General features: G+C 43.5%; 1 protein-coding gene across 1 annotated transcript in view; it reads right to left on the bottom strand.

Moving 5' to 3' along the window:
* The window catches only part of pdzrn3b (PDZ domain containing RING finger 3b), a 69,575-nt gene extending 48,014 nt beyond the window's left edge, over positions 1–21,561 (bottom strand). The window contains exons 1-3 of the mRNA XM_084706087.1: positions 20,746–21,561; positions 18,284–18,370; positions 16,294–16,401 (exon numbers count right to left, since the gene is read on the bottom strand). Coding sequence (XP_084562213.1) covers positions 16,294–16,401; positions 18,284–18,370; positions 20,746–21,456 — 906 coding nt within the window. The 5' untranslated portion in view covers positions 21,457–21,561. The remainder of the gene's footprint in view (positions 1–16,293; positions 16,402–18,283; positions 18,371–20,745) is intronic.
* Between the last annotated feature and the right edge of the window lie 1,168 nt (positions 21,562–22,729).

Raw genomic sequence — 22,729 nt, 5'->3', positions numbered from 1 at the left:
TGCTCAGTAGGCACATCCATGGACTGAAAGTGAGCAGTGGGTCAAGACTGGACTAGATATGCTTAGATAAGCAGAACAGGGGACCTGCCCCACAGCACAATGCGGTGGACATGGCAGGAGGCAAACGAAGCAGGGCGAGGACAGGGTAGGGGCAGGAGACCTGGAACAAGCTTCCACCTCTCCACATTCTCTCTGACCAACAAACAGGTGGGCCCCTTTTTAAGGTCATTTGTCTGACAGTCCTGTATTTATTTCACAGACTGTATTCCAATCATTGTGGGTAGGTTGTAAGTCCATGAATGACCTTTCTAAAGGGAAAGAGAATGTTTTTAGCTTGTTTTTTTCCTTCTTCTTCCAGGGGCCTATTTAAGCACAGCAAGATGGAAGCCTGCATTCACAGAAGATGTACAGTGAACTTTTTTCCTTTGTGCACCCCCTAATTTCTTCCACTATTTTGCCCTTATAGCACAAAGCTCCTTTCAGTCTGGCCACACAACCTTTGAATGGACTTGACAAGCTGGTGATCTCACACTTGCTAATCAGCCTTCCTGCTCTCTGAGGTGGAGATGGAGGGGATCAGTGTGTGGCACCTGCCCATGCACAAGGCCAGCTCACAGGAACAAGCTGCATCTGTAACCACTGACTGTTCGGACCGGAGCCCACGACACCCCAGATCTATGGCCCTTCCAATGCTCTTCAAGCAACAGTTTGTGGAAGACTGTATGTCCTACTTTCCTGTGTCTAAAATACCTCCTTCGTCTTCTTAGCTTCCACCTTTAGGCATATGGAATATAAATGTATGTCTGTTCAAGGCTATGTCCATTCAAGTATAGACAATAACTTCAATAATTGATGTCTTCTTCTACAAAGGCCAAGAGTGACAGGATCTAACAAGTAGGTCACTGGCATTATTTGGAAGGGGGACATTTGACACAGGACTTAGAGAGATCATGCCTCTCTCTCTAAACCTCTCTCTCTCTCTTACTGCCAGCTCATCTTGATCCTGAGTGCTTACAGTTCCCTCATAGCTCACTAATCCTGCTGGACGAGTTGAAAAAGGAGCTCTTGTTATGATTCCCATACAACGGCTAGATTCAAATGTCTTTCTTTACAGTACGCCTGGCTGCATATGATTTCCATACTGAACTGCCTCGGGAAACATCCAGACGAATTAATGATTAAGTTTGATGTACTCAGCAACCACACATTACATATTTAGAGAGCAAAGTAGATTTCTTACTCTTCACCATCAAAGCAAACTGCATCATTAAATACACGGTCTGTGCCCAGAGGCTATTGTGCAAACAATGTGTGTGTAAATGTGTGTTCGTTTTCACCTCATTTGGAGTGTGTTGTATGCAAGAAGTCCCTTGGAGAGCTACATAAGTTGTAATATAGCTGCTGGTGGATCACAACTGCTTGCTTCACTTAAAGTTGTCAAGGGTTGAGAGGCTACTAACACTGACTGCTGTAATACCTTAACCCTCCTCCTCCTGTCTCCCTCCCTCCCTCACGCCCTCCCTCACGCCCTCCCTCCCTCACGCCCTCCCTCCCTCCCTCACGCCCTCCTTCACGCCCTCCCTCACGCTATATCACACCATGCTTGTTTACCAATTACTGATAAGCCTCTGGAATGACAAAGCAACTCATTTTTGTAGAGGTATAAAAAGATCGGTTGAACGGGCCAATTGAGGAAGAGAATCATGTGTTTGGAGGCAAGCATTTCTCCTCAGTTACAGCTGAGTGATTCCTGCTCTTGTGACAAGGGGGGGTATAGATGGGTGAAAGGGAGTGAAGGCGAGGGTGAAAGAACCGATTAAAAGAAGCCCAGTGCAACCTGGTTTTCACAGCTGACTGCAGCAACAAAGGGATCAGAGCAATGGCCCAGCCTGGTGAGCCGAGGCTAATCAGAGAGGTGACCTGCAGCAGAGACACACTGGCCCTACCACAGGCCTGTTGGCTGTCCCCGTCCCAGCCATAACAAGGTTGCTAACCATATGTAAAACAACGGGTCGAAAACATCCCTGGACTTGGCGTGAAAGTTCTGCTGGGCCTAAGGCCTTCACATACATAACTACTTCATTTCATCTGGCTATCAAACGGAGTGTCATGATTTATGTCAAACTAGAATTTATCCAAAGCTTATCTCTGCAGACTAGGATCTATCCAAACATAAGCCCTGCAGTTGAAGTGGAGTTTGAAACTCAATCGAGCTTAAATCAGCTTAAATAAATATCCAAACACATATATATATCTCCAACATTCAATTTTTGGACACATCTAGCAGGACTGAAGCAGCACAGAGTTGTACATCTCTCTCTCTGAGAGTCATACCTCATTAATCTGAAGAACAGACAAGAGTGAAGGAGTACGTGCTCGACAGAGGGAGGGACACAAAAGAGAATGAAAGAGAAAAATGAAGTGAGACAGAATATTTGCACACAGAAGTATTTTGAGAAGCAAAGGCTGGTTCTTGTCATTTCAGCATGAGAGCACAAAAAGCATCCCGAAGAGGAAACTAGGAATGATTTCACTACCACTCACTGCGCTAAGAGCAGAGTCTCAAGTCTGCCCCCCTAGAGTTTCTGCATCAAGTCATTTCATTCATGAGACCGAAACACAGCCTTGCCCCCTACCAAGCAGCCCAACTGTTGGCTCAGAAAAAGTTAAAACAGTTCCCAGACACACGACCAAAGCTGCCGTGTCTGAATGAAAGTGGTGGTTACTTACCATGACAGACAAATGACTGGTAAGAACTTAGAGAAAACATTACCAATTGTGAAGTTATCAGTTTTGGTTGCCAAACACCTCTCCAGTCCTGGAGAGTGCCCCTCTGTGTAAATACATGGCCTCCTGGATTAGGATTTAAGACAACCACTCACGGTATGTTCATAGGGGAGGCTTCACCACGATGGCAAGAGCAGTGGTTGCCAAAGAGGCTTTGGCTTCATAATAATGGCATGTTATTCTAAAGACACAAATTTGCTGACTTGCCCGTTGTGACCAAAGTTGTGACTTAATGTGGTTGTACTTTGAGGCATGCCTGTGACTTCACAAAGGGGAGCTTGGAGCTTCAAACAACAAGGGACAGCGTGTTGTTAGCACACCCCTCTCAAACAATAGGCTACTCTTTGACCAGGCTACTGGATGTCTTGTGAAGAACACAAGCCCCAGTGTTCAGAAGTCCTCCGTGTGAGCGCAGGAATGGGAGGGCCATAGCTGGGATGTGTCTGGGTGCACAGAGAGGTGGGTCAGACAGTGACACGTGGCCTTGGCCCCCGTGTACAAGGTGCTGTTAGACTTGCTTGGCAGCACCCAGCCTGACATCTCATTACCCCCCACCTGGTTAGGGGCTTCTGGGAGCCAAGTCAGGGCAAGGTCAAACATGAAAGAAACGTTTGATCAGTGTTCGGTGGGCCGCCCTAGTGTATACACTTTCATAAATATTGACCAGCTTTGGAGAGCCGTGTAAATCGTTCAACAGAGAGAAAATGAGAGTGATAGTCGAAACATGCAAGACAGACTCATTGGTCTTTGAACATGTTTGAAAGTGTTGACAATCACTTCTTGATGAATCACCATTATGTTTAAAGAGAAGGCTTCATATATAGAAATGTTTATCCACTTCCATTGATCTGTAACAAACAGCCAGTCAGTGGCAACGGCTGCATTAGAGGTTTGAATCTATATCGGTTATAGCCAATAACCTTTTTTTCATGTATCACATATGCATTATGAAAAACGATTAATCTTAAGTTTTAACGTTTTTTTTTTTTTTTTTTTCATAAAGCTTGGCTCAAGTAAGGATTTGTATATTTGTCTAAAGCCTACCTGCTGACTACCTGACAAATGATGTTGTGCAAACAAACTATGGTGAGGATAAAGCCAGGTCTGTGCGACCATGTTCTTACAACAGGAATGTTTTATAGCAACATTTGAAAAGGAAGAGCTTAAGGGGAAGGCAACTGTGAAACATTCTCTTTGTGAGGTACCTCCAGCGGTAGGCATTTCAAATAAGGTCGGAAAGCATGGCACATTTGGTTCATATCAGTGGGGTCGCGACCTACACACGGTTTATTTGGACCTTTACACCAAAATAATCACAGGGCTCTGTAACTCCTGTGATAGACATTAACAGTCTGGAACCACTTCTCTTTGACTCATGTGAACATAACTGACTTTCATATGGTCTGAAATATGAAATAATAAGAGTCTAAGATTGTGATGGGAACGTTTCCTATTTACCGTTACTGGATTATGTGGGATCTAGTCGTGTTCCTTATTGAGATTAAATGCATTCTGGAACACCAGGGTACAACTGTGCTGTGGTTGTGGCTTGCTTGTAGGAGAACATCTGCTGGTCAGAGCTAAGGGAATGGTAGGAGGTCCACGAAAAAACAGAGGAGCTTTCAGAGTTTTTTCTAAATACATACCTTTATGTACAGAATGTGGCCAAACATGTGGTTCTCATTTCCATAGCTCGCCTAACATGGAGTGTTAAAAATCAAAATTCAATCAAAATGAAAGTGAAATTGAAGTTATGAAATGCCAACAAACTAGGAGAAGACATGTTAATAAAGCCCCATAGTTTGTGACTGGACCCACATACCAAGGCAGTGGTCAGGTTTACCTAGAAGCGAGTTCTGTTGTGCTGTTCTGTATTGCTTGAGGAGAGATCTCCAGGCCATGATGAAGAGGCAGTGTGCCACAGAGGTACGCTGTTCACACTGCACACACTGCACACACTCAAACTCTCCAAATCAGATAAAGGCCATGTCTGGATGTGCCAAGGGACAGCTGGGAGAAGGCTTACATTTCTTTGGCTGCGTGTCAAGGAATTTGAGTGTACAGCACAAAGTGCGCCCTTTACCTGAGACACACTCTGAAATGTCATGCTCTTTTATTGTACTGGCTACCGCATGCAATGCAGCGTCTGTTTAAACACCCCAAGTCTCCAATGACAGTCACAAATAAATGTTTTCATTTTTCCTGCTAATAAAGAGTGTGAAAGGTTAGCTTGTTATTACTGGACGGCCATAAGCCCAAAAATAAAGGGCCTTGTGTAAAATCCGGTGCGCATGGAAGCCAATCTCGGGAGCAGCCAGCATGCCTTAGTAGAGACGCAGCAGCTGCTGGCCTCATATAGCAGGCAAGAGAGGAGAGGGGGCAGGAGAGCAGAGAGAGATGGAGAGCAGAGGGGGAAGGCGTGCAGAGGGGGCAGGAGAGCAGAGGGGGCAGGAGAGCAGAGGGGGCAGGAGAGCAGAGGGGGCAGGAGAGCAGAGGGGGCAGGAGAGCAGAGGGGGCAGGAGAGCAGAGGGGGCAGGAGAGCAGAGGGGGCAGGAGAGCAGAGGGGGCAGGAGAGCAGAGGGGGCAGGAGAGCAGAGGGGGCAGGAGAGCAGAGGGGGCAGGAGAGCATAGGGGGCAGGAGAGCAGAGGGGGCAGGAGAGCAGAGGGGGCAGGAGAGCAGAGGGGGCAGGAGAGCAGAGGGGGCGGGAGAGCATAGGGGGCAGGAGAGCATAGGGGGCAGGAGAGCAGAAGGGGAAGGAGAGCAGAAGGGGCAGGAGAGCAGAAGGGGCAGGCCGTTAACGTCAGTCTTGCTCTTCCACAGCCTCCTTCTCAGGAACACTCTCTGGGCCTTGGAGACGTCAAAAAGTGTCAGGACAGCACGCATGACACATGAAAAAACTGATCTATGGTTATTTTCGCATACATTTTTTAGTTTTTTTTTTTTCTTTCAAACTGTCAAAGTGGCATGGTGACAGCAAGTTCATCTTCCTGTTTATAAAGATGGGATTTTCAATCCATTAATGACGATGACAGTCTGCAAGTCCTGGTTTAAATTGATCTACATCAAGACATCAGGTGAACATTGCTTCAGACGAATTCCTCTGCAGCTGAAGGTCTTTTTTTCATTTTTTCTTCTTAGAATTGTGTGCCTGAATATACGTGTCCTGACAGAATAAGGCCAGATGAGGACATTAGATATGAAAACAAAGAAAACCAGGCATTATCTGGCATAAATCTCGAAGACGACAGAGCGACAATGACCTTGTATTGAGCTACGTTAGTCAGACAGATAAGATGGAGACAAAGAGCGAGACAGACGGAGACAGAGAGAGAGATTCTGGAGAGGGAGGGAGGGAAGGGAGAAGAAAGAAAGTCCTCCGTGATGTAGAAAGCAGTCATTTTCAGGTTACCAGCGGCGTAGTCTACCAGCAGGCAGAGGACTTGTGCAGCTGTGGGGAGGTTTATGTAGCACTATCTTCAGTACCTGCAGTACTTTCTACATGACATTCCCTAAAGAAGCCCCCCGTCAGCCCTCCACTTCAGCCTCTGCTCTCTGCCAGTGATAAACAGCCTTCCCTGTCCCTGATCCAGAGTCTCTGTCACTCCTGCAACCTTGCAGACTCCATCTCGATGCTCTAGCTGTGCCAGCACAGCATGGTGCCTGACTTTACTAGCCGTCCCCGTCGTTGTCCACAATACGTAGGCTAATATAGTATTCTGCCATACACCACTGCCCATGTAATCCATGTTGCCTCACCTAAAGTTAAGCCTCTTTCACATGAATGAAATTCCTTTTAAAAAGAAAAATTTTCAATATATTCCTAGCAGTTCCTAGCAACTATTCCTAGCAACTCTTTCAATTAATCTTCTTCCACAAGTTCCACAAAAAGAAATTTAGACAAAGGCAGACGCCATGGTATAGTGATTATCAGTTGCTGGCCAGAAGGTGCAGAACCTCTCAGTTAAACTCCACAATGGCTCATTGTCTATCTTGTCCATCATGTGCTTCAATAACATGTTTTTCTTCCATGTCCAGATCTATCCTTCCTTTCAACTCTGGACTAGTGTTTTCATTAGATGGGATGGGGGGGGGAAACAGTCCCTTTCAAGTTTTGTGGGAGCTCCTACTCTTGGGAATATATTTGACCACCTGCCCATTTCAATCACAGATCTGGTCTAGCTGCACTGCGGTAGAGAGGGGACTCTGAGAGAGGAATCCGGTTGACCCTTAAACTCTCAAACTATACTGTATGTTGAAAATGGCTGCTAGAAGCAGATAACTAGCAGGCGACTTTAATTAAGGCATATGTATCCTGATATTTGTGGATTTTTAATTAAAACGCCACAGCTGACAAAGGGTAAAGTCATCTTTCCTGACAACCTGACATTGGCTATGGCACCTCGCTCTGCTCTCACGGACGGTGGTCTCAGTCCGGGAGTTATTTTCTTAGCCTCATTGCTATCATGTGTCACAATCTAAAGGAATTTGTGAACTAAACTTTTCTACTGCATACTAATGTAAACAGTATGGGACTATGAGGAGGTTGTTTAATTCTAACAAGTGCTGCAATCTCAGCTCTGTAGTGCGATATAATTAGTAGACCTAGACGTTCATGTTATTCTGTGGGTATATTTGACTTAGTAGTTTACAGTAGACAGTAGTTTACCACTTCAACTTAATGTTTGCAGAGCTGTCAATCACTACATTTACTGTTACAGTGTTGCCACAAAGCTCCTTTAATTAGGAGCAGATATAACTTGATTAATTTATATATTGAGGGGCACACTTCACTTCCAGAGATGGAGTCTGATATAATAGTAGATTGATTGGAGAGGGAGAGCTGTCTCTTGCTTCAGGCCTACTCATCCTCAAAAAGTGACAAGAGCAGATGCATTTAAAGGAGCCGCCTACAGCCCCTCTACCTCTCCCTCCCTCCCTCCCTCCCTCCCTCCCTCCCTCCCTCCCTCCCTCCCTCCCTCCCTCCCTCCCTCCCTCCCTCCCTCCCTCCCTCCCTCCCTCCCTCCCTCCCTCTCCCTCTCCCCCTCCCCCTCCCCCTCCCCCTCCCTCCCCCTCCCCCTCCCCCTCCCCCTCCCCCTCCCCCTCCCCCCTCCCCCTCCCCCTCCCCCTCCCCCTCCCCCTCCCCCTCCCCCTCCCCCTCCCCCTCCCCCTCCCCCTCCCCCTCCCCCTCTCTCTCTCTCTCTCTCTCTCTCTCTCTCTCTCTCTCTCTCTCTCTCTCTCTCTCTCTCTCTCTCTCTCTCTCGTGTTTGCACGTCTTTCCAAACGAATGTATTTAACCTACCCAAGTGCTCCTCAATTGCTTGTGTACAAAAGTGGCAGGTCTGGCAAGTTGAGGAGGATAGAGGAAGTTTTTCATGACACAGAGAGGTAACACTTGAAAGGGAACATCTCTCTCAGGGGAGCAAGAGAAAGGGCAAAGAAGGGCAACACCGAGCGTAAACCACGCCAGTGAACAATGTTTTCTATTTGCACACATTTGCATCAGAAAGGGGAGCAGCGGCCACCGATCCACTTAGCTGGCATGTGAAAGAGGGTTCTGGAAGCACTGTACCTCTTCAGGAGCTTCTGGTGAGGACAGGGCCTTGGGGATTCTACAATGGAGGCCTGACTGCCACCATGAAGCCCTGACACATCGAGTACACCCGTCCAACCTCGGTAACGCACTGAGGCGTTCTAGGATAATCGCAGCCAATAACCCATTCACACTTGATAATTGTATGAAATTTGAGATGAACATGGCAGCTGCACTGCTCATTGTGATACAGTACATTGTATTTCTCTGTTTTATACATTAAGTTTGGAACAGTTATCTTCTCTACACAACCATCTGCATTTTGATGTATCCCAATTAGCTCAGATATCTCTGAACATCTGCCAGTTAGAGGAGAGAGAATTATCTTTGGGGATGTCAACCTTGTGTGTTCTGAATAAGTAAAATCCTGAGGGAGTGTAAATACTGTAAATGCAGCGTACCATCTGCTGGCAGTAACTAGCTGAAGCTATATCCATAGCCCTGACCTATGCAGACAGAGCTTTTGCGTGGTGCTTGTACTACAGTATGTCACTCTACAAGAAGAGTTTATTGGCATGAACTTGGTTGATTACTAACCATGATTATAGAAGTAGTGAAAAGTGGAAAGTGCATTTAACTTTGCTGAGCTCTGGAGTTTCCATTGTTAAGGTTAAGAACCCAATCATGACTTCATGAGTTTTGATTAATGATAGGAAGTGATATATACATACTATATAGTTATAGCCTGGTGGGGAGCCGTTTGAATTACAAAGTTACCGATGAAAGGTTGAATAAATTACGCTTAACCCCACTACAGACAAAGCTATACACGAAAGCTGCCAAGTTTGGAAAAGATGGAGCTCAGTATAGGAAAGTACCTCAACGTATTTTCAAAATTCTGTGCAGACTGAGTCATAAAATACACACTCCAAAACATTCAACATGGAAAAATACCATTGTTGGTCCTATTTTCCACTCAATATCCTGGCATCCCTATTCCCCCAAAATGATGATTGTTTTACAAATAAAAACTCTACACTCAAAATTGTCCTCCTCAAACCACATGTCACCATTATGTGATTTATTCAGAAGTATACAGCTGTGGCTTAGCAGTCCCTCTGCCATAATTAATTTTATTGCATGGAGCATTTCTCCAATTGCCTGTCTCATTTTACATAATACGCAGATGAAATCATTCAAACAACTGTGGCTCGACTTTTTTAAGGGAATCTATCACAGTGTAATGAGCTGGAGGACAGGGTGGCATAAAGTTTGAGAACCAGTTTTAGCTGAGACAGAGGGAGGTGGGTTTGACAGACAAGGGAGAGGGCAAGGGAGAGGGATTTTGAAAGAGGAAGAGAGAGAAAGAGAAAGAGAAAGAGAAAGAGAGAGAGAGAGAGAGAGAGAGAGAGAGAGCTCTGGGAGTGGGCAGTGATTAGTGCAGCAGTCAGGACACATTTCAGAGGGGCACCGGGAGGAAACGACGGGTCATTACAGCATAGCCAAGGGTCTGTTAATCAGCCTATTAGCGTTTAATTGAGGGTAGTTAATTAGGGGGACGATGGGCAGTCTTAGGGGGGGTCGGAGGTCTGACAGGGGGAGCAGCTGGCAGGCCAACCTGAGCCTTTTGTTACTGATCCGTTTACACAAGCTCAGTGATTGATCGGCAGGAAAATTTGCCTTAATTACACCTGTCTATTTCTAGCCCTCCAACACCCCCCCCTTCCCCCCCCCCAAAAAAACCCTTAGGGGCCATAAATCAGCCTGGTGGGTTCTAATAATAAAAGAGCCAAGTCCCAGTGAAAAGACTGTGGAGGAAGAGGACAAACACGTTTACAGTAGGCCCAGACAGTAAGACTGTGGAGGAACAGGACAAACACGTTTACAGTAGGCCCAGACAGTAAAACTGTGGAGGAAGAGGACAAACACGTTTACAGTAGGCCCAGACAGTAAGACTGTGGAGGAACAGGACAAACACGTTTACAGTAGGCCCAGACAGTAAAACTGTGGAGGAAGAGGACAAACACGTTTACAGTAGGCCCAGACAGTAAGACTGTGGAGGAAGAGGACAAACACGTTTACAGTAGGCCCAGACAGTAAGACTGTGGAGGAACAGGACAAACACGTTTACAGTAGGCCCAGACAGTAAGACTGTAGAGGACGAGGACAAACACGTTTACAGTAGGCCCAGACAGTAAGACTCCACGGAAATTGTCAATTGTTGGCTCTCCTTTGAGGACATATGCTGTTGAAATACACGTTATGAGTGTGGTTTCGGACAAGGAGCCTGGTGGCCTGAGCTAGGAATAAGCTCACCTCATCTTTTTGGTTGTAACCACTCCTCACATCTCATCTCTCTCTCCACCTCTCACATTCTGCTTCTTTCCCTCGCTGTCTCTCTTGCTGTCTCTCTCACTGTCTGTCTCTCTATGTTTCCATATGGAGTCATGGAAAACAAAGATGTGCTTGTGCCTGTTCCAGTCGGTGGCCCTCACTTAAAACCACAAAGCCGGGCATTCTGTCCCTGCTTGTGCACTGCACAGCTCTGCTCTGTGTAGGGGCCACCACCAGAAGCTGATTATGGCCTCTTTAAAATGTTTGATTTGATTTAATGTCCTGCCTAAGCTGGCCCATAGAGCAATGGAATGTGTCTTTCTGCTGGGCAGAGTAGTGCCTGACTCTGGCTAGGGCCAGGCAACACAGTAGGCCGGCTCATCTGGGGAAAGACAGTCCAACTACATGAGAAACAAAATCTAATAAAGGGCCTTACAAAAGGTCTGTTTCTTGCCTGAGGATGAACATGTGATTCCAGATCAAATCGGTCAGAAATAACGTCTGGGAACTTGTGTGATACCATGTCCTGCAGAAGAGGCCATGTGCTGTGACAACCTCTAAGTGACAGAGGGGACGGGCCGCCCACGCCTGACATTCTGTCCCTGAGAGGTGGAGAGAGGACGGGAGGGGAGGGGGAGGAGGAGGGGGGCAGACACGTCTAAATCCACAAACAAACACACACAAAATGAGATCACGTTTAATGCTGCAAGAGTATTTACACAGAGATGAAGCAAAGATGAGTGATGGACAACAGTATACATCTATTTAATCCCTAAAGAGGCACAGAGGTTTCAGTTACTGGGGTTTAGTGAATGAGACATATGTGTGGTACAAATAGCTTGTCCGCTTTAAATATGGACATCTAACACCGTTTTAGAAATAACTGGTCTGTCACCAAAGTTTCAGGTGATTATTGAGAAGTTCTCTTTGAAAAGGCATTGAATCACAGTGTGAATAGAAAGCCCATTCTGTAGGTTTTACTACCAAACAGAAACACAATCTCACAATGGGATTTTCTCAATTTTTTAACAGACTGTCCAAGCTTCTCCCCCTTCCTGTGGAAGGGGGATGCTAACATGCAGACTTCAAACGGAATCAGGCTCATCAGCATGCATGGTCTGGGCCTGCCCTCCATACAGCTCCCTTCACATTTCTATCAGGCTCCAATCACATGTTCCTGGCTCCGCTGCTGAAAGATAGGGGTGGCTCGGGCCGGCTGGCGAGGCCACACTAAAATAACTCTTGGGAGGTATGGGGTGTTAAGTGGTGCACTGTGGGTAACCTCACAGCTCGGCAGGCACACAGAGATAAGGAATCACCCGTTTGGCCTGCAGGATTCCTGGATCTGGACTAACATTGTGACCCACTGCTCTTATCTGAAGAGTCCCAAACTGTTGGAAGACAACTTGGACTATTGAGTCTTAGATTGACATTGATGTTGTCACTTTATCTATTTAACAAGAAAGTTATTATAACTTATTAATACAATATCTGACTAGCCAGACATTTATAACAAATACAACAGAAATTATAAAATAATTATTCAAACTAAGTGCATGGGCAGGAGGGGAAGGTTAACATATTGGAGGTTTATTTATTCGGACAGGGTGAAGGAAAGTCAAGCCAAATTTGGGTTCTGTCTTGATGTTAAATCTATTATTCTCAAATAGCTTTTCCAAATTCTCCATGTCAGAAAAGCTTTAGTTGTGACTTGTGGCTTTTTTCCACCACAACTCTCCTCTCATTTTGAGTTAATCACACAGAAATGTGGTCAACGCGAAACAGGTCAAACAAGCGCTGGTAATTGCACATGAATTCAACATAGGTGAGCTGTTATGGTAGGTATGTTTGTGTAGAAACCAATTACATGTCATTTTAGCTCTATTTTTGGATGGTTAGTCATTGACAGCCCCCTACTGAGCTGAACACAATGGAAACAACCATATAAAGCCTCAAGAGAAAATCACAAGCATTTCTGGAAGGAAAAAACAACCATATAATGGAAAAGAGTTGAGGCCACAGCATGGGGACGTTCTATTAGAAGACGTTGCTGATCTGTTAAAACAGACCCATCACAGCCCTGGGCTTTCACTGCGAATGGAACGTGCAGGGGACTAGGGCAACAGAGGCACAGTGTAAACAATGAGAACACTAAGCTGTTCTATGAGCACTGTTTATACCGAAATAAACGGACTGAAATAACTTTAAAAGTCTTCTACCATCCAACCCAGTTTCCACTGTGGGGGTTCACAAGCTTACATGCTGTCGCACTACAGCTGAGACACAGTTCACATGGTCACAAAGCATCCGATCTACAACTGACATCTACTCAATGTCAGATTATATGAAAGCAGTTGCTGTTGTTCACCCTTCTTGGCCAAAAAACTGTTTACAGTGGATTTACAGGGTGACATTTACAACTGCAGCTCCAGTGTCCTGTTTCTCTCTGATTCTTGCACTTGGTTGCGCACAAAAACATCTAACCAGAAGTGATTGAGCGCAGTTGTGGGATTGTGACACAGGCTTTGTCATGCAAGCAGTGATGCTATTATTCGCCATAACATCTGAGGCATGTGTAAATACTGCGAGCCATGGAGAAAAACACAAAGCATTTATTTCCTTTCTAACAGCTAATGATGTTCGAGTCTTGGCCAATGTTGATTGTCATAAAACCAGAATGTGTAGTGGTGGGAAGGCTAAGAGATGCTTAGGCAACTGGAATAATGTAACATTTCGAAGAAAAAAAATGTGTCCTTAAATAAAGCATAGTTTTGCATGATTATACATTTTTTAAGCAACCGTCTAATTTCATAATGCCTCTGTTTTAACAAAACAGACTAAAAATGAAGTGGTGCCACCGATTAGGTTAAAACTGAATCTGACTTATATCAGATAGGCAAACACATGTGCTCCAGACCTGACTGTGAAGAGTTTTCAGCTTGTGGAGAATGAGCAAAAGTAAACAGCACTGACTTTTTATGAGAAAATGTCTGTGTTGAACAAGGAGGCATTCATGCTCTGATTCATCCCCAGCGCTATTGCTCTAGCGGAGGGACATCTGCCATCGCACTCCCCCGCTAAGAGCCTGTCCTGGTGAACAAGCTCTGGATCATCATGTACATGCAACATCCATGTAGACCTACTGGAACTAACACCTCCACTTAAGGCAGAGAAAACACACCAGTCTGGTGTGGCTGTCTGAGATGGAGACGGACCTTGTGGTTCCACCTCTTCAGCTGAACTTGTTTTCCCTACATGTTATATAAATGTCTCCATATAGGCCAGCCGATCCCTGCAGCAAAGCACTGCTTTGTGATGCATGAGCGCTGATCCACATTGTCTACTTTGTTTTTCATATGACACTCACTGAGGAAGAAAAAATTGCTTAAATGTTTTAAATAATGGTCTTCATGCTGTCTACTGATTGGCCAACACAGAACAAAGAATTATGCCAGTCAAGAATCTCAGCAAAATACCACAAAGAAACTTAAATCACTGCCCTAGAACTGGGATAATAACATCCTGACTGTTACAAGAATCAATTTGAGGAAGTTCATCAAATGTGCAGCATCAACAAACAGCATCTGATGGAGATTCTCCTGGTTCATCCAAGCTGGAGAGAGCTTCTGGAGCCATAAAAGCAGAACTAAAGAAAAGTGCTGACAGAAGTCTTTTTGGAGGAAAGGCAAGGCTGACAGGGTTTCCGATGGCCCAGGTTGAAAATGCACACTCCAGCTGTGCTCAGCTTCCCACACAGGGAGCCGAGCTGGATGGCGCCACAGGATGTTGGTTTATCTACTTGCAGCAGGGGAGAATACACGACACGGAACTGCCGGTGGGCTCTGGGTATTAATTTTTCACTTAATTCATGACTATGGTTCGCTGAATTCATGCAGTACTTCTCCCTCCTTTAGGGGAAGTAACTGACACAATTACATTGCATTCTATATGAGCCAGCAATTTTCATTATGGCAGAATACGACAAAGAAAGTGCCTGTAAGATTGAAAACACCTCCAAGATCAGCTTTCGTATCCAATGAGAACCACCAAAGGGAAACAACAACCATGCACTGTCTCTACCGCAAAGTTTCAATTCATGAAGGATTTATTTGGTTCGGTTTTGTTTAGTCATGCCTTGCCTCATGACATGGGGTCACTTAATAGGGGTTTTCCTCCGTCCCCAGGCTCTACATATTCTCCTTCTTCTCATGTTCTGCACTCTCTGGACAGATCTGGTGACTTATCATACAATGGGTCAACAACAATATAAAGAAAAAAATACAAATGAAGGTCCAATATCATCCTAAAGCTAAATCTGCTCTCTTTTACATTTAAAAAATGAATGTCCACCAAATACAATATAATCCCATACAGGGAAGTCTTCTCATATAACACATACCCATATCCATAGCATATATATGAAGCATGTTAATATAATCATCCATGTTATATTCACACATACACACACACACACACATTTGGGTAAATCCCAGTGACACACACTGTCGCGGCATGTGAGCTAATCTCTCCTCCAGGATCCAGCCAGTAGGCCACTTGAAGGCACCACTGGTCTTAAGTCACTCGGCGCCAAGTGAATCACTGTCGGTTTCTGTGGCTCAATCTGCCCATTGTCAAGGGAGTTTATGAAAAATCTGAGAGAACAGTGGGATTTGACAACTTGTTAACGATACTTAAAGAGGTTACTAAGAAGGCCTATAGTGTTGTATCCTAGTTGGTTGTGATACCATTTACAACTTTTGTCTGTCAAAACTGGGTTGGGATCAATTATGGATGAAAATCTGCAATCTAGGGACACCATTCCCCTTGCCACCTTTTAACATCTTCCATTTGCTAAAAACAAACAAGAACAAAAAGTTTTTTTTTTTTTTTACAGCATACAGTAGTTTTTGAATTACCATCAAATGCTTTAGTTTCGAAAGAAGGTTTAGAAAGTAATATCTGTAGCATACCATCAGTTTGTGGTATACAGTCACTAACACTTTATAGTTCAATGCATTAGATCTATGGTTCAATGCATACTTTGTTACAGTCACAGGTTCAAACCAAAACTATAAAAGCATCCTTTGTGATGTTGATTTTCTGTGTACCCTTCACATTGACCTCAGGGGGCACCTGCCCTTTCTACATAGACACTCTCTTTGAAGACAAGAGGGGGCTGCTTCACAGCAGGTCTGTCACTAGAGATTTATCTGCTTGTGATTAATCCAAGGTTTCGCATTTAAGATACCAAGTCAAACATCGAACGACATCCTTGCCTCAGGTTTTCTGTTCTTAGAGCAAACCCTCTGAGACAGCTTCCAGTATTTATTGTTAAAAGAGCATACAGATACTAACTCAGCATAATATAGTACCAAGACAAAGGTTTTACGATATGAATGATAATGGTGAAAATAAAATAGAATGTATAGTAAATTGTATCTCTCATGTGTGCAGTGGAATCATCCATAATCATTATATTTAAACTGAGTTACAACTGAAGCTCTTCCAGGTAAAATCTTCTGCCGTTGACTGTTCTACTTCAGAAGCCATAAAAAAGCTGGACACGTCCAAAAAGTGCAAGCCCCAACGATCCTGCTACTTGCCCTTCAAATGAAATGCTGTAGAAGGGCACATACAGTACCTCCATTATCCTGTCATGGATCTGAAGGCCTCCTTCCTTGTCCGAGGGCCCACTCTCCACTATCTTGGATACAAAGATTCCTTCATTTGAAGTGCCATCATTGTCATCCTGTGGGGGAAAACAACATGTTGTAGATGTGCAAACAAGTAGAGAACAGTAAATATTAACACAGTGTAATATTGGCTATGTGATCCGAAATAACTTTCCGTTCAGTTATTTTTCAAAAATCTACTGGAGTCTTGTTAAAATTGTCTTAACTTACTATGTAACCTACTTTAAAAAGTCCTAGGGGTATTATGCAGACAATTGAAGCAGGTTTGCTTATTCCCACCAATTAGGGTGTTGGACCCGGAGGTCCTTACACATGAACACAACTGCAGTCATCGACACTGCCTGTTTAACCACAGGGCTCAACAGCCGCCAGTGAATGGGAAGTGGATGCAGGTGCACATTACACAGGGCTTAATGCTGGGCTCCAGCAGTGCCATGTGCCAGGATGGCCAGCCAGTTGACATGCTTCCCAGACATGGACAAGCGACCCTGGCCATCACAAGCTCTGCATTTAGCCTGCACTAACGTATACAATCCCATTTTGATTTCTCTGGGTCCATCACAGAGGCTGTGACCCCAAAGTGTAAAATCTATGATTGGCTTCACAACATCCACTGCCAACCTCTCTCTTGGCTCCCTCCTAAAACCACATCAAAACCACCTTGTATCCCGCCAAATCGTGCGACACTCTGCTCAATTTTAATGGAATACTTAAAGAAACCACAGAAGTCAAGCTGTGAGCTCAGTATTTAATTATTTCAGGTCCATATCCTCTTTTTTCTGAACTCTTCACAAGCCAATGTTTACAGTACAATGCTTTGTCCAAAAGTTACCCACAGTGCCAGGGCAGTCACAACAGGACTGTGTGACCGGGCTAATGTTTCGCAATGTACCCCTTCCCAGAGGCAAAAAGGCAGACAAACTCAGTGGCCACAATGGCCAGCCTCAATTATAGTAAGCTTGGCATCCACCCCATTCTTGGTCGTCCCATCAGTCCAAGTGAAGGATAAAAGATGAAAGCTGCAGGGCCTCATAAAGTTATTTCGATTTGAATCAATAGTTTATTATAGAAGATTTGGTGACCTCTTTGTGAAGTACTTTGGTAACCAGGACACTGCAAGCAAAGGCTGTGTGTACTGTATGCTCTGTACTCTTTTACGGAGATCTTGATACATGGTTCTGTTCAGGTGATCTGGGACAATTACAAATCTGCAAGACCATAAAATAAAAATAGCTTGGGATATTTAGGCCATTTTTACAGTTCCTGTTGTAAAACATTTTACTGTAATAATCCATGTTGCTACATCTAAATGCGTCACTAGAGCTATTTTAAAGAAACCACAGAAAAACAGCCCTGGAACAGTTTGGCACACATTCCAAGTGAAACAGATACTGTGAACACCATTTCAGTGGGACCTGTGTACTCTGTAGAAGGACAGTGTATATATGGAGAATGCATTTGTAACACGTGAATGGATTCTCTACCATGCAGGTGGATAATTATAACCCTCATTTTTGTCAGGATGTCACCTCATAATGGTATATTCTTCAAACAGTGAGACATTTAACATGGCCATGGTTATCATCAGCCTGTGGTAAATTATCTGTTTCACCCTTCTGAGGAGACCATATCACCACAATCTTCTCAATTAAAGAGAAAACAACACAGGTCAGAATCATAATCCCTGATTTAACTCTCATTTAAACTAATTGCAGTTTTCATTTTAAAAATCAAATCCACTTAACCCAACCAATAAAAATACACTGTAAAACAGGATTGATGTGGTTTAGCTATCCAAACCTAATTAGCACAATGTTTTTCTGTCTATATTGTAAAAAAAAGTTAAAATTGGAACTATGGTTCTTTGGAGCATGACTCTTGACTGATAATCAGGAGGGTATCCCAATAATTTGTGTTAATTTGTAAAACTCGACTAACCGGACATGGTCTTCCTCCTATAATGTTGAACCCAAGAGAACCGCCCTCGCGCTGGAGGACTGCTGTGATGGTTTGAGTATCTCCGCCCTGCAGACACACAAGAGGAGTACAGAGATCAAAATAAAACTTCACAACATTAACTCCGAAATAGTTAATAAACTTCACATTTCTCTTGAGTTTCTAAAGTAAACATCAATATGGAACATCAAAGTTGTGTTCAGAAATATTTATACCGGTATTTCTTTCATGAAGAGCCATTTTTATTTTGCCTGTATTGGATAATATTAGTTGCTGAATAATTAATTTACTGTATTGGAAATTGTAAAATCCCAATCAAGCTAATAAGGCTGAATTCTCTATAGCTTAACCAGCCCTTGGTGAAAGAGCTGTCAAGAGACCAGTTCAAGGAAGGGTTATTGCTCTTTGCCTTCTTCACTACAGAAATGTTTGCTATGTGTATTAATAAACCAGTAGACCTCTTTGTCAGTGGAGAGATGACAAGGGGAACGTTATGAAACGAGTGCATTCAGGTCTTAATCCATTTCTTAAGGGGATGTGTCTGTGTGTGTGTGTTGGGGGGGGGGGGGGTGGTGGTGGGGGGGTTACTGGGAAGATAATTTCAGCTGTCATTTCAGTATGCCACTGCACACTGGAACTAAATATAAGCAGATATTAATGGCATGTACAGTGTCCTGACTACCATATAGGCTAGAGCCAAACAGTACTGTACATGACTGCCATGGTGCAATGTACACTGCTTATTTTGAGTCTAGGCAGTCAGTCATGATACTAAATACACTAAAAATGCATACAGAATGTGTACATAGAAAATGCTGAAGTGGATATAAACTAAAAAAAGTATTTTACTCTTGAATTACAATATTTTAAAGTCTTGAAACCAGTTAAGGAAGCTTTTCCTGTTTAGCAGTGTCCTATAAATTACAAAGTTGAACCTGACTTGCTCATTCACCTGTCGGAACAAAGGACCAAAGCGATCTGCTAACCACAATCCAAGTGGTGACAACTGTGCAGATTCCAAATATGGTTTAAGTGTGTTACCTGTCAAATGTAGGCAGAGTGATATTTTTATGTAGGGGAAAAATACAATCTAAGAATCTAAAAGGAGTCTGAGAATATAATGATCTAGATTCTAGAACATGGTAACACAATGTACTGTATTAACAACGTGACTAGCAAAACTAAAAACACAGGCTCCTGAGGCCTGTACAGTGGCAGTCTGCAAGTCGCCCGCCTCCCACAGCTAATTCCACTTGTGTCTTTCTGTTTGATACTGCCACATGTGCACTCAAGTTCTGCGCCAAGCAATCCTGTTCATACTGCTTGACTGACTCTAAAGAAAAAATTTGAAGGAACAAAAAAAACTTTTAACTAACCACACAGTCCACATAATGATTTTTATCTTTTCTACTTTCTTTTCCATGGATAATTTTAGAATTCTTTCCTTTGGAGATGTTTTCCAGGGATTCAAGAAAGAAAATTCACCCCTTTCATAATGAATTTGTGCACTGCAGCTGTTTCATAAAAAAATCCATTGAATGTTTTTTGTTTTTGTTGTTCTGTTGATATATTACAACAGTTGTCTCAATAAACATATTCAACTAGTCAACATCTAATGTGGACTTGTGAAGGTTCCTCATTAGTTGATGTATTTGTTTATATTTGCTCTAATGGCCACCAGAAGAAAACACAAATCTACATGAACAGAACTCATGCCTACTGAACAATCAGGGCAACAGGTTGTGGTTGAGCCTACAACTGTCAACAGCAACTCTGCTATTTGGTCAAATACTACATTGAGTGATAAAATATAAATGTATTTACAAATAAATAAAATAAATTATCTGAGAATCAAATTTACACTTTTGGAATAGTTTCACTCATGACCAATACATCATTTTTGTTCGCACTATAGGCTAATGTGTAATTGAAATGTGGTTTTCAATGAACATTATAAGGGGCGACATCTTCAGCCTAAAGTCCCACATAACTGTAGGAGCGCTGAATCGATGAGAAGGTAATTGTGACCTGCGTCTCGGTGTGTACAAAGCAGCAGTAAATATTTGCCCCTCCCCCTTGGAAGCCAGCTGGCCGTAAGTGCAGCTGACAGACATGTCTCATGGCAGGCTGTGAGGAAGAACTTCTGAACAGTTTGGCCCCTTGGCCCTTACTCCTCGTTCAAAACTGCATTGTGCTCTATGTGAATAAGGCACTACAACAAGTACTTGGAAAGCATGTTTGACAACAGGAAACTCCAAAGTCTCGTCAGAAAGTCACCTTATCGTTAACCAACGGAGTTTAGGTTAAGAAGTCGGATAACACACAAAAAGCCAATACCACAAGTGTCAAAACATAACTACACTCAATAAATAAAAGTTACGAATATTGTCAAAGAAGAGCTTTGAGACTGCAAGTAACCTCCCTCGAATCCTTGAACGTTTTACCTTGCACGGAGGAGCCAGGGTCTTGGTCAGCGAGTCGATCCTTGCACTATATTCAGTAAATTTCTTTTGATATTTCAATGCTGTCATTTGTAGCTCGTTGTGGACAGCAGAGAGTTGCGCTAGAAGTGACTTCTCTCTCTTGTTGGATTTCAAAGATTGCTTTTTGAACTCTTTGTCCAAACTGACCACCTTTCCGTGTAATGTGCTGTTGTGCGCTTTGAGCGCTTTCAAACAGCAATGGTTAAGTTTTTGCTCTTTATAGGTGAGCATCAATCCACATCCATTTTCGCATATCCCGACGGGTCTGTAATCACAAGTTTCGCGCATATGGGCATCCATGTCCTTCAGGTTCAATACTTCGTTGCATCCTTTAATCCTGCATTTGGCCGGCGAGTAATCACACATCTCTGCGTGCTCTGCCAAATTTTGCAGCTTCACTACTTTTTCACAACCCCTTGCATAATTGTCACACTTAATGTCCAGCTTCAAAATCAAATTTTTAAGAGGGAGAACGTGGTTAAGCTCTTTCGTAGAGATCCTTTGACACTTCACTGGACAGCTGCTCTGCTGGACAACCCAAGGCAGCACGCATCCAGCGCAGAAGACATGACCACACGGAGTAGTAAGCGGGTCTTCTAGAACTTTATTGCACAAGTTGCATTTGAAATCTGGGTCCACAGCCCCTTTAAATCGATCCAACTCAAATCCCATGTTTTAGGTAAATCCAAAATTTCGTCGGGATTCCCACAGGTCGAAGTAGGAGTAATAGGTGTTTTAGCTTGTCATTGGAGGAGTAAGGACTAACTGACTACAAGCTTTCCTTACTGTCTGAACTAATTGACCGAGACTTGCTTGGAAAAAATGTGGAGGAATTCTCTACCGTAAACATCGTAAGAGCAACGCACAGCCTAAAGTTACATTTAGGCAAATGCTACATTTAGGCAAATGTAACTGATTAAAAATCTAGATTTTTTGAAACAATTTAGGCTTACCCTCAAAAGAAAGGAACTTATATTAGCCTACAACCTCAAACCTAACTATTCATGCACAAAGATTTTTCCACCACATAACTACATCTTTCAAAGCAATGTAGCTACTGTATGAAGCTCAACTGTACTTAAATCCATCCTTTCCTTATTTTACACGTACTGTGTATGAGCAGGTAAAGTAGACACCACAAGTGAAAGTTATTTGATTATAAAGCCATTAAAAGTTCTTACCTATTAAGTTTAGAAGGCAGACTACCAAACATTCACAAAGCTTGCTTGTCCCACAAGTCTCCACTAATTTGAAAAAGCTTTCATTTTTTTTGTGTCACGCACATAAAATTATGTTTTTTGTATTGTTGGTGTTCTTGTCATACAAACATGTGACAGGATAGCAGCATCTTGGGCCTGGCCCTGTTGACAAGGCTGGACAGCAGTGACCAAGCTTGTTCAACAACCTTGGTAGTCTCACAGCATTCACCGACAAGTCAAATGAACCCAAACATTGTGCCCATCCTTCAAACCCTACAAAGTGTCTAGCTAGTGTTGAGAGGGACTTACAGAGCCTGTTTACATCTCTTCATGGATGTTCCACCTGGTCATCACAAAGAAGAAGTCCTGTGGCCTGCAGGTATTTGTGGATCTGAGTTAAGTCAACAAGACCATTCTACTGGATAGTTCTGGATAGTTCTGCTGAGCACTGACCACCCTCAGACATCAGGGAAACCTGATCATGGTGATCTGATTGCTTTTGTCACAATGCCGAGGAGACATTGTAATATTGGCCTGTGATGTCTGCAGTAATTTATACATAGAGTAATATTATGAATATATCTTCAAGCACGGCAAGTTCTTAGAATGTAGGGTATACATGCCTTCACTGTAACTGGGAATCCAGAGCTCCACAAAGAGCATGCAATAACTGTGGCACACAGAGGCTATACTTTAGAACTTGAAAATGTTCCTATATCGACTCAACAAATTAATGATCCCTCTAT

The sequence above is a fragment of the Hypomesus nipponensis genome, chromosome 9 (genome assembly GCF_054491055.1).
Source record: "Hypomesus nipponensis isolate SF chromosome 9, ASM5449105v1, whole genome shotgun sequence".
In the NCBI taxonomy this organism is placed as follows: Eukaryota; Metazoa; Chordata; class Actinopteri; order Osmeriformes; family Osmeridae; genus Hypomesus; species Hypomesus nipponensis.
The sequence above is the reverse complement of the archived record's forward strand: the minus strand, read 5'-3'. Positions and strand labels throughout refer to the sequence as shown.